Raw genomic sequence first — 11,855 nt, 5'->3', positions numbered from 1 at the left:
GCCTTTGTCTTTTTTTTTTTCTTTCCGTTGCCTCCTCTTGCTCGTTGCAAGCAGCAGGTTCGGAGAAAGCTCAGGTTGTGGCTTGATTGCTGAAAACAGCCACATTCAATATGGAGAAAGGTATGAGCTACGTTTACGTGTGGATTGGTTTACCATGATGGGGGGACTGGACTGGACTGGAAGCTGCCACACAAACACTCCGCCAGTGGAATGCATTCATGATCCCGTTGGGGAAAAGTTCGATTCTCAGGTGGAACCCCAGCCTAAAAAAGCGGATCTTCTCCTTCCTCCTCCCGAGATGCAACATCCATACTTATGCACCCACTTTGGCCTTTTGCACTACCAGACTACTTGGGCTCTAGCTTCAAAATCTCCACCACTCATAGGACAACTCGGATGCTGGCGCGTATATCATGGTGCATTCCAAAGGATCAATCGAAAAAGGCCCTTAAATTAAAATACGAACCCGATTTCGCCTTGTGTAGTAGCTGCTACTGCACAGTCCAAAAAGGATTGACAATACTCTGTAGGATGCTAAGCCAAGTAGGGTGGGTCGGGTCATCATAGGGTGGTATTATTGTCCATTTGATGGGCGCCCTGTATTGTAGGTTGCCAAATACATGTATGCACCAGATATAAATATACGGACCATGTCCTTCCCCGGACGATGCCGTCTTTTCAGTATTTTTTCTCTTCTTCTTTTTTCACTTTCTCTTCATCCACGTTCTTCACCATGAAGCTTCATCAACAGATTCTCGTGTGTATCGCCGCCATTGCGCCTCTGGCATTGGTCGAGGCCAAGATACCAGTACCCCAGTTACGCGGCCATCGAGTTCGCCAGGACAACCCGACACCTTGCACATCGAGCACGGTCGAGACGATTACAACCATCAACCGTGGAAACGAGGGCATTTGGCATGTCAGGGCCAACCAGACTGACCTGAACCAATTGTACCAATTCTCCCAGGTTGACTGGCTCAGCAACGACAAGACTGCTGTCCTAGATCAATGCACCAGCGTTTGCTTGGCAGGCAACAATACCGAGACCCCGGGCAGTTGGCTCCCCAGTGACAAGTATTTCCAGGGTGCCTTTGTCAATACGCCTGGAGGATCAGGACAGGACCCAGAATGGATGTGTGCCTGTTATGATGGCACACTTTCTCAGACCAATCTTGTTGCTGGTGGCGGTGTGGTAAGCTTACAGATTCCAGAGATACAATACCTGTCCATATTGAATACCTGCTAACTAAATCTCGACAGTGGGACAATGCGTATGTAACAACAAATTCACAAAAAGTGCATCAATCAATTCGGTCTGATTTATGACTAACCAACGTTGTAGGAATCCCGGCTCTGGCACCATCATCAATCGTGTCTGTTGAGTAGTCGTCATCAACATGTACAAAATATCGATGAAAAGCAGGCAAAAATTTCACATCGCTACCACGTCTTGACAGTTCTTTCCCTCGGCGCATCACAGGGAACTTGGGATATGTACAGAGTGTAGGAGAAGGATTCCACCAGATTGCAATCATGACGAATATATGATCCATTTACAATCCTTTTTGACTTGAGCTGCAACAATTTCATGCGAATGCCTTGTAGGATTTCACTTACCATGAATAGCAAGTCACGACACGGGCCAGATTACAACCTCATCACGTCTTGAATGTTTTCGCATACAAAGATGTAAATCACGGATGTCGTGTATGATTTTCCTATTTGGGGCGGATTTAGTACCTAGGTATAACAATCAATCTCGGTAAATATGCCCATAACGCCTATACCCTTGGCAAAGTATCTTCTGGTTGACTAGTCGCGTAAAGGCGCCGTAATAAGCTTTGGATTTGCTGCAGGTCCAACGTGTTCCTTTAAAGATGCTAGCTGGAGACCTTGTGTGTTCAAAACAGCCAAGTGGCTCCAGGGGACACGTTATAGCTTACGGTCAGCATGGGGATTGATCAAAACTGCTTGCCTTGTGTACGCATCTACCTTTTATATCGTCTTGCCACAATTTCAAGACTTGCCCACTTACTCAGTCGAGTTATTCTCGCCCTATTTCGTAGTCAAGTTTATCTAATGTATCATCATTATTTCCATGTAAACATACGACAGCCTCACAATTCTGGCAATGCCCCAGTGCTCCAAGCTGTGAGACGATTCGCTTACTGCTTTCAACCCGCCAACAAGATCTCTCAGGCACAATGCAATACTATTCAAGCTTCAGGCCGATCGCGTAGCCGACAGCGTCCATATTAGTAACAAACTCTGCCTTGCTTCGTCTTACCCATCTGGAGGCTTGCCGGCACTGGCCATCATGTCGACCATGTGATGTATAAGTAGCCAGTGGCTTGTTTGACCATTGGCCAATCCCCCATAGAATTGGCTAATCAGTGGGACCCTGACACGGCCCCGGGGGACGGTTATCAGCGGCAGGGTCCCCGCAAAGCCGCAACAGGCCCCCGCCGTTATCGCCCCTCCAGGGTCCAGTGCGGCGCCCCAGCCCACTAATAAACATGGGGGGAGAACAATCCATATCTGGGGTTTGAAAGGATGACACTTTTAAGGAATGTTTTTTCCAATGATCACCTTTTAACCTACACTACTCTGTTTCCAAGTCCCTCTTCTCTTAGTTTCTGCTTGGCATTTTAAAGTAATATACATGCACCTCTCGGCTCAAGAACAGTGAAATCAGTCCCAATGAAAAGTATAGCCCGCTCGAAACCTTTTACGAGCTCCCGCCATGTCGTCCGCTCGTGGAGGCTAGTGGACAGCACCATCATCAACAACAAGACGCGAACCCTCTCGTCAACTGCCCGACAATGGAGACCAACCAATGTGGGAGGCATTGGTCTCGCGGCCAAGGATGCCTCTGTGGGTGAACAAGCACCGGAACCTCTCACCATTCAAGGTATCAAGACCCGTCGAGAAAAGGCCGGCAAGCTTGTTGCTGGTACGGCGGCATACTCCGATAGTGACATGTTCAAGTCTCCAGTATGAATCTTCTTGTATCGATATTGATCGCACTCAACACAGTGACTAACATAGTCATAGCATGCATATAACAATCCAAAAGCACTGAGGTGGGATCGTGAGTAGCTCATGTCGAATTCCAGCAATTCTTGATCTAATATGAATACAGACCTGCTGAGTGCAGAATCTCTGGCACGTAAACCATGCGTCTTGAAGCAAGCAGCCAAGTACCTCAAAAAGCCAGGACTGGTCTCACTGGGTGGCGGCCTGCCGTCGGCGGACCACTTCCCCTTTGACTCCATGGGCTTTCGCATTGCCACGCCACCAGACTTTTCCGAAGCCACCACGCACAAATCTGGACGAGACGTGTCCATTGGCAAGCGCGATGTCGTCGACAAGGACAGCGTGTTCGACTTGAGCATTGGCCTCAACTATGGCCAGTCGATTGGATCAGCCCAGATGCTGCGCTGGGTCACGGAGCACACGGAGCTCTGCCACCGGCCCCCTTACTCTGATTGGCGCAGCTCTCTCACCATTGGTAGCACCGGCAGTCTCGAGTGCGCCTATCGAATGTTTTGTGACCGAAACAGGGGAGATAGCGTCTTGACCGAAGAGTTCAGTTTCAGTACTGCCCTAGAGACGGCGGCGCCTCTGGGAATCAAGGTGTTTGGTGCCAAGATGGACGAGCAAGGTCTTTTACCCGAGAGCATGGATGATATTCTGTCAAATTGGAACGAGTCGGAACGTGGTGCGAGAAAACCTACCGTCCTCTACACGGTGCCTTCGGGACAAAACCCGACTGGTGCCACCCAAGGAGAACAAAGACGGAGAGACATCTATGCCGTTTGCCAAAAGCATGACGTTTTCATTTTCGAGGACGAACCATATTATTTCCTCCAGATGCAACCATACACCGGAGCAGACACACCAGATGTGCCTCCACCAGCTACCGTCGAAGAGTTCCTGGGTGGTCTCATCCCCAGTCTGTTGAGTATAGACGTCGACGGGCGGGTCATGAGACATGATTCGTTCAGCAAGGTAGTTGTGCCTGGATCTCGCATGGGCTGGGTGACGGCCAGCGAGCAGATTATTGAGCGGTACATAAGACACGCCGAATGTTGTAGCCAGGGTCCTAGCGGCTTTTCGCAGCTTGCCATGCACAAGTTGATGGACGAGGAATGGGGCCACGAGGGTTATCTCCAATGGCTCATGAACTTAAGGCTGGAATACACAAAAAGGAGAAACACCATGCTGAGAGCTTGCGAAAAGTATCTCCCGAGGGAAGTGGTCAGCTGGACTCCTCCAGCAGCAGGCATGTTTGTAAGTCTACCTCGACCGCGTAAACTGATAACAATGACTGACGCTATTCAGATGTGGCTCCAAGTCGATCATGAACAACACCCCGGTGTCAAGACCAAGAGCTTGCTCGAAATCGAGGAAGAGATATTTGATGCCTGCATTGACCAAGGTGTCTTGACATGTAGGGGCTCTTGGTTCCGTGCCGAGCATGATAAGCCGCCAACGTCTCTCTTTTTTAGAACGACGTTTGCTTCGGCGTCCGAGGAGCAAATGGATGTGGCCATTGAGAGATTCGGGGCTGCTGTCAAGGAGAGCTTCAAGCTGTAACTGTCATGATTGTTTAGCAGTATTATTAGCGGTAGCTAATCTGAAAATTTGAGTTTGAACGTTTGATGGGTCAAGAGAATGGTACAATGATATACCAATGTTCAAGTTCACGTAGCTCAGGATCCCTGACCGGATAAGATGCTAGCAGGAATGGTAGCAAGCAACACTAAACTTGATAGTGGATCGCAAGTTATTGACGGGCAGCAACTTCACAACGAGCGTCAATATCCGAATTTGCGAGGCATTACGACTGCACACAAGAAATAATTCATTCCAGTAACGCTGCATTTCGACAAATCTAGCAATTGAAAAGGACCGTATTCTCAACTGTAACAATTTATTTTGTTTGCCTATAAAGTACACCTGCGCCATGCGAAGAATTCATAGTTGCCCCGAGGAAATCAAATGTCCTATTAGTAACAATAGTAATTGTGCCGCTCCATGTTTTTAGTGCTGGGCAAATCACTACATTTCATGATTGCGAGATTCATCTTCTACTAGTCGTTTATGGTATTTACGACTGGCTGCGGGTGGTGCGCTTGTTGACTTCAGCCTTGACGTTCTCAGCGCCAGTTGCGACAGCGTCAGCGGCCTTGTCCTTGGCATCCTTGGCCTTCTCCTTGGCGTCGACGGCAGCCTTCTTGACAGGCTCGGGGGCGGAACCACCGAGAGCAAAGAGACCGACAAAGGCAGCAATGGTGACAATGAGACCACCAATGGCAGTGGGAACCTCGGGAACAAACTTGATAGCCTGGACAGGGTCGTTCTTGGCAATGGTGAGGAAGAGATCAAGCTTCTCCTTGACGTAGGTGACGGGGTCCTCGGTGAAGCTAAGGTCAGAGGGAGACTTGGGCTTCTCAGAGGGCTTGGGCTTGTCGGCAAGCTCGAGGAGCTGCTCCTGGGGGTGCTTCTCGCCAAAGGTCTCCTCGGCAAGCTTGTTGGCATCCTCAACAGAGTGGCCAATGTAGATGTTGTCAAAGAGAATGTTGTTCTGCATGGTCCAGATCTCAAAGCCAATCTAGTAGTATGAATTAGCACACGCTGTAAGATCTGTCTTTCCAAAAAGGTACTTACAGCTCCAATGGGCTCAAAGTTGGCGGGAGTCTTGTCCTCAAAGTAGTCGGGGTTCTTGATCTTGCGAGGAGCCCAGACACCCTTGTAGGCAGGGTTGTCAATGTAAGGAGCAGTCCACTTGCCCTTGTAGTCGGGGTTCTTCTTCATGGGCTGCTTCCAGGGACCGCAACCAGCGGCATCGGCACACTTGGGGTTGGGGACCATGGGGGCGATCCAGTCACCGTCCTCCTCGTCATCCCAGTCCTCGGGCTTCTGAGCCTCGGGGTCAGGGACGGTAAGAGGCTCATCGACAAGCCAGTCCTCGGGTTGAGTAGCCTCCTCATCGAGAATCTCAAAGGGGGCCTCCTCGTCCCAATCCTCGGGCTTCTTGGCATCGGGGTCAGCGATGCGGGCCTCGTCAACCCAGGTGTCGGGCTTGGAGTCCTTGGGGTCGTCAATCTCCTCGGCAGGGTTCACGGAGGGCAGGAAGTCCTCGAGAAGGCTGCCAGTCTTGACCTGCTCGTTGTTCTGCTTGATGACATAGGTGTTGTTGGGGTGAACAATGAGCGTGTACAGCTCAGTGGTCTTGACAACGCGAGCGGTGGGAGGGCTGGTCAGGTGCTTCTCCTCGTACTCGCCAGTCTTGGGGTTCTTGTGGTTGAAGATGAAGTGAACCTTGTTGGTGTGTCCACACTTGTCGGGGCCGAACATGATGACGTACGGGGTAGTGTTAGCAAACTCATCCTGGTGGAGAGCCTTGTTCTCGCGGAGAAGCTTGAGGTAAGCACCACCGCACTCGAGGCCATCTGTGGTCGCCAGGTTAGCCATGATTGTAGGTCAAGAACATGCAATCTGTACTCACTCTGAAGCTTGACCTCGTACTGGACAACCAGAGGCTTGTCCTTGGGGTCAATGGCCTTGTCAAACTTGGCCGAGATGGCGTGGTGAGCGGCGGGGTTCTTCACAACGAGACCCTTGTCGCCCTCCATGCCCTTGTAGACGGTAGGCTCCTCGACGGACCATTCGCCGACGTAAGCCCACTCCTCATCGTTGCTGGAGTCCTTCTTGGCGTGAGAAGGCTTCCATCGGGTCTCCCAGTCGTCGGTGAACTGCTCAAGGAAGGGAGCCTTGAGTGTGGTGGGCTATTGAGAGAAAAGGCGTTAGATCTACTGATCGCATGGTTTCACGAGTGCGCGAGATTGCGTGATGCTTGTCGTGGCACCAATCTACAAAATTACGCACGCGGGGTTGCTGAATGCAAGAGACACTTACGGTGAAAGTAGGGAGCTCAGCAGCAACCGAGCTGGCAGGCTCGGCCTCTTCCACGGCCCAGACACCGCTGGCGAGGGCGGCGGCGGCCCAGGCAATGGTGGCCTGAGTGAACTTCATTGTGAAGTTGGGTGTGCTGTCGGAAGCGACGGCGACGAGATTGAGGTATAAGATGTGGCAGCGGCAGGAAGCTGTATGCTAGTAAAAGATAGCTAGCCTGCGGGAAGTCGCCAATACAATGGAGAACTGATCGAGTTACTGATCAGGTCAGGATGAGATGCTGAGAAAGAATGATTGCTGCCAGAGCTCGGCGAGGCAGAAGAAAAAAAAAATGGAATTCCTGTCAGAGGCCTGGAGGAGGAGAGACAATTGGCGTCCAGGTGAATTTATCTTGTAGGCACAGTGGCTTGATCAATGACCGAGGACCTTGCGTTAAAACGTGTCCTTTTTTTGATGGGGACCTAGGACAGGTTGCGGCTGTTGGAGGCACCTTCCGTAGCTTCGACCAGCTTCGGTCGGCGTTGATTGGCCGAATTGGCGACGGACCCTTTGAGCTCGTGCGGGGACTTTGGGGACTAGGGGCGTGTCTCTGGCCGCTAAAAGTCGGAATCCACAAGGCTTTTGCTGTGTGCTGCTGTGTGCTGCTGTGTGCTGCTGTATCTCTAATCAATAGAACTTGTAATACTGAAATGTGATTTTATCATGAATATGAATTTGGCTGTCCCATGTGCAGATTGTGGCGAGCTGTATTAAAAAGTGTATATTCTAGGTACAAGAGACCCAATGGCCCGATTGTGAGTCTACAACATAATTCCGATGGCTGAGGCTGAGGCTCAAAGGATTACATAGCTCACCACAAGCCAGTGTCCACTAGGCGTGACCGTGTCTGAGCAAAGGCCCATGTGCTCTAATCATTCAACACACAAAGGACTGCTTCAAAACATTAGTGGTGCGTCATGTACCCACGTTGAGTCTGGAGAAGGATACAATTTGAGTGCCAAAACCGCGGCAACGCCAAAAGATTCAATGCCAACCCAGGCTTATGAAAGTCCCGAATCGGTCTTATCTGTCTCACTTTATTTCACGTGCATGAATATGCTCACTGTTGTCTAGGTTTTGTCTATCCTTTAACCAGGCAGCTAACCTCAGAGTACTGTCCCAACATTACAAGTTGAGAGCGTGCTTCTTGTCCATTCACAGAGCAGCATATGTCATGCCTCTGTGTTGTTGCAAGATCCACTGCATATATTCTGTGGTATGTGATTAATTGTCCAAAATTATATCATTTCAGCGTGCCCAGATGACATGGCTAATTAGAGGATATGATCATTTCAAATAACAGGAGACGTCTGATAATCATAAAAGGACGTGAACTGTTGAATACACCAATGTCTGTGATCATCCCTCAAGCGGTGTATTGAATTTGACACCATCTCCAAATTCCGGTTTGCAGCCAGTGGACAAGACGCCCAAAACCGCGCCATGTGCTGAAAGTGGAACCCACTTGATAACTCGTGAAAGAGACGCAAAATAGAGAAGGGGAAAAAAAAAATTGATTGCGCAATCCCCATATGCACACCCCAAATTCATTGGACCCCGATAATTCGCTGCTCGCCAACGAATCGTAGCTCGTGCCGGCAAGGCATCGCATTTAGCCTCACCTAAAAAGCCAGACAACCTTCCCTTTCCCTCTTTCCTACTCCGGATTTCTGTAACTCGGTCCCACTCCCTGGCCAACCGGAAAGTTCTTCTTTTCCAGCGGGTGATTTCCAATTTACCCTTTTCTGCAGAGGCCACCTAGTCCACAAGCAAGGAAAAGGGAATATTGACGACACCTATTCATTCCCACCACCCCCCAGGGACTGCCAAGTCGGGACAAAAGCAGGCGAGAGTTCAGGTTGCATCAGGTACCCGGGTCGCTTAATTGGAACCACTTGCCAACATGGAACAAGACGCGGCAAAGAGAGCAAAGACAGAGACGGAGATGGTGGTTGATAACAACGATTTCCTCGTCATCTCCGATGATGCCAATCATCCAGCCAACCTCATTCCCTCGCTGTGCGCAAAGTTCTGGACACTGGGCTGGGTCACTGGTACCGGCGGAGGATGTTCGATCCGCGATGAGTAAGATATACCTTGACATGTCCTGCGCCACTCATCTCAACATTGTTTGCTCACGTGTTCTTGGAGCAAACTTCCATTTCCGGAAGTCTTGAACAACCCTAGCTTCATCGAATCCACCCATATATTCTGATGCAATCATATACTCGCTTTCCATATACACTTTGCTGACCAACCTCAGGGTCCGCGATCTGGTTTATATTGCGCCGTCGGGAGTGCAAAAGGAGCTCATGAAGCCTCTGGACCTGTACGTCCTAGAGCTCTCCAAGCAGGTTGACCTCAAGAACCGCGTCTACCTGCGCTCGCCCCCGGGCGGCCGTCCGTCGCAGTGCACGCCGCTCTTCCTGGCTGCCTTTACCAAGCGCGGGGCGGGATGCTGCATCCACACGCACTCGCACTGGGCCGTGCTGGTGACCTTGATCCTCGAGTCGCAAGGGCCCGGCAACGACAAGATGTTTGAAATCAACAACATTGAGCAGATCAAGGGCTTTGGGCGGGGCTTCCAAAAGTCGGGCAACCTAGACTACCACGATACTCTGCGCATTCCCGTGATTGAAAATACTTCCCACGAGGAGGACCTGACCGAGTTCCTCGAGGAGGCCATGGATAAGTACCCCGACACATATGCCGTTCTCGTTCGCAGACATGGTGTCTACGTCTGGGGAGACAATGTCCACAAGGCCAAGACCATGTGTGAGAGGTATGTTTACAATTAAATCTCAAGCCAACTCAGCACTGACATGTCCAGTCTCGACTACCTGTTCCAATTGGCAGTAGAGATGAAGCAACTCGGCCTGCCATGGATCAGCAACGTGGAAAAGGTCATAACCTCCTCGGGACGATGATACCCACACCCAAGAAACAAAAAGGACAAGAAAGAATGACGAAAACATGATTCATATTAATTGCTGTACACCTCGTTGTCTATACGAGTTGATGTCTAACGTGTCCAGACTATTAATATTTTCCGTGCCGCCGTAGATGCTTTGAGCCATGCTGATCCCATTTTTTCTCATTTATATGCGATATTATTCCTATTATATCCACCACGAGTATTCATTACGCAAGTGTTTTTCCGCTTACAGAGCCAGAACGGCAGCCAGAGCACCGAGCAGACCGACGTACGAGCTTGCTGGCCGGCTGATGACGTCGCCAGCATTGCCAGAAGACGAAGACGAGGTGCCGGAAGCAGACGCGCCAGAAGCGGTACCGGTGCCGGAGCTCTTGGTGCTGGCAAAAGTGGTGGTGATGGTGGAGCTGCCAGAGGTGATGGTCGAGACAACCGAGGTGACGGAGGCGGAGGCGCTGCTGTCGCTGTCGGCGGCGCCAGTGTTGGTGGGGGTGCCAGCAGTGCCGCTGTAGTAGTACTTTTCAACGCAGTCCTGGAGACACGAGGCGTAGGCGGCCGTCTCCTCCTCGGAGCCGTCACCCTGAACGCAGTTGGCCGAGCACTCGGTGGTGGCATTGACGGCGGCGGCGTCAGGGCTGGGGACAGTGATGCAGTGGGCCTGGCAGTCGACGTCACCGGCCTCGCCTATATATTGCGTGTTAGTTGGTATGGACTTTGCATGGATCTTGTCAAGAGCAAGCTTGTCAAGCCGGCCGAGGCAACATACACTTTGAAAGACACTCCAGAGCGGCGGCCTGTGCCGAGTCGGTAGCTACAATGCTGGAAGTGGTAGAGCTGGCATCAGTGGCGACAGTGGTGGTGGCAGACTCGGTGACGGACTGAGCACTGGCAGTCAGGGCGAGGACGCCGGCGACGAGGAACGAAGTGAAACGCATTTTTGCGGGTTTGGAATATTAAGTAAATGGGGGTATCGGTCTAAGTCGAGAAGGAGATATCGTAGTAGCGACTGTATGTGGTAGCGATTGTATGCTATTATAAGAGAAGTTTCTGCAAAGAAAAGAGACGGGAATCAGAGGTCAAAGAGGAGAACAAAGTTTGTTTACGGGGAGAAACCTTGCCATTAAATAGGAACAAATCAGGCAGAGAGAAATCTTTCCCACGCCAGACAGACAGACAGACAGACACGGTCGACACGTTCCATCTCTGCCATGCTTCAAGGTACATTACCTAGCTTCATCCTACACAGTACTACTCTGTACACTACCGTTCCATTTTGCCTCTCAACTACCAACCAAAACGGCGACCCGGCCGTCTCTGCCCCTGGGCTGGGGAAGGCCTGTTGTACCACTCCGTCATTGGCGGCAGGGGTAGTATATTATTAGTGTGCAGGTGAGCTGGGAAGAAGAAAAAAAAATTCAATTCGAGTCAGAGAAATAGTACGGGTCCAGTTGCCATACGATGTTACCTCCGAGCTTGGGCTTAGGCCTTGGGGTACATACAATTAAATATGGACCGTCCATATGCGGCGGCCGGCTTCTGACTTGATGCCAAGGTTTTTCCTTTTTTCTACTCCCACCTATTTGGCCCTGCGCAAGTTGCAAAGCCTCAAGGTAACCCCCCGGGGCCCTCCCCCCCCCATAATGTCGGCTCAGATGCTCGCTCAATGCGCCAGCGGTTCAATCCCTGTTGGTCGATGCCACGGCGCGTTCCCCTGGGGGCCTGCCGAGCTCTCTAGTTCGCTCTCTAGTCACCCCGTGGCCTAGGAATTAAAATTACGAGCTTCTTTCCGGGCTTATGCTTGCTTTAAAGTGGTGGGCAAGGTACCCGAGCCCAAAACGACTTTTTTTTCAGGTCTGAACGAGGGATTGATACTAAATGTGTCTGTCGGGCATCTTGCAAAGAAAGATAACACACATCCAGTGTGACATGTGAGAGAAGAGTCTAAAATCCATCTCTTTAAAGC

The 11,855-nt window shown here is 50.8% G+C and overlaps 5 protein-coding genes across 5 annotated transcripts; 3 read left to right on the top strand and 2 right to left on the bottom strand.

The window, feature by feature from the left end:
- Window positions 1–733: 733 nt before the first annotated feature.
- On the top strand, window positions 734–1,382 carry PFICI_00877 (uncharacterized protein; the record flags this gene model as incomplete). The annotated part of the gene is made up of 3 exons (XM_007829458.1): window positions 734–1,192; window positions 1,261–1,271; window positions 1,343–1,382. 3 exons carry the CDS (start codon window positions 734–736, stop codon window positions 1,380–1,382), a joined length of 510 nt encoding a protein of 169 aa, XP_007827649.1.
- A 1,318-nt stretch (window positions 1,383–2,700) lies between these two features.
- Window positions 2,701–4,599, top strand: PFICI_00876 (uncharacterized protein; the record flags this gene model as incomplete). The annotated part of the gene is made up of 4 exons (XM_007829457.1): window positions 2,701–2,994; window positions 3,055–3,091; window positions 3,143–4,293; window positions 4,345–4,599. The coding sequence occupies 4 exons, from the start codon at window positions 2,701–2,703 to the stop codon at window positions 4,597–4,599; spliced, it is 1,737 nt and encodes a 578-aa protein (XP_007827648.1).
- A 514-nt stretch (window positions 4,600–5,113) lies between these two features.
- On the bottom strand, window positions 5,114–7,041 carry PFICI_00875 (Calnexin; the record flags this gene model as incomplete). The annotated part of the gene is made up of 4 exons (XM_007829456.1): window positions 5,114–5,617; window positions 5,674–6,458; window positions 6,515–6,794; window positions 6,925–7,041. The coding sequence occupies 4 exons, from the start codon at window positions 7,039–7,041 to the stop codon at window positions 5,114–5,116; spliced, it is 1,686 nt and encodes a 561-aa protein (XP_007827647.1).
- Window positions 7,042–8,863: 1,822 nt separating this feature from the next.
- PFICI_00874 (Methylthioribulose-1-phosphate dehydratase) lies at window positions 8,864–9,887 on the top strand (the record flags this gene model as incomplete). Its single annotated transcript, XM_007829455.1, has 3 exons — window positions 8,864–9,045; window positions 9,224–9,742; window positions 9,791–9,887. The coding sequence occupies 3 exons, from the start codon at window positions 8,864–8,866 to the stop codon at window positions 9,885–9,887; spliced, it is 798 nt and encodes a 265-aa protein (XP_007827646.1).
- Window positions 9,888–10,121: 234 nt separating this feature from the next.
- Window positions 10,122–10,827, bottom strand: PFICI_00873 (uncharacterized protein; the record flags this gene model as incomplete). Its single annotated transcript, XM_007829454.1, has 2 exons — window positions 10,122–10,576; window positions 10,659–10,827. 2 exons carry the CDS (start codon window positions 10,825–10,827, stop codon window positions 10,122–10,124), a joined length of 624 nt encoding a protein of 207 aa, XP_007827645.1.
- Window positions 10,828–11,855: the final 1,028 nt, after the last annotated feature.

Source organism: Pestalotiopsis fici (genome assembly GCF_000516985.1).
Source record: "Pestalotiopsis fici W106-1 unplaced genomic scaffold PFICI_Scf_1, whole genome shotgun sequence".
Classification (NCBI taxonomy): domain Eukaryota; kingdom Fungi; phylum Ascomycota; class Sordariomycetes; order Amphisphaeriales; family Sporocadaceae; genus Pestalotiopsis; species Pestalotiopsis fici.
This window is presented reverse-complemented; position numbering and strand designations above follow the sequence as displayed.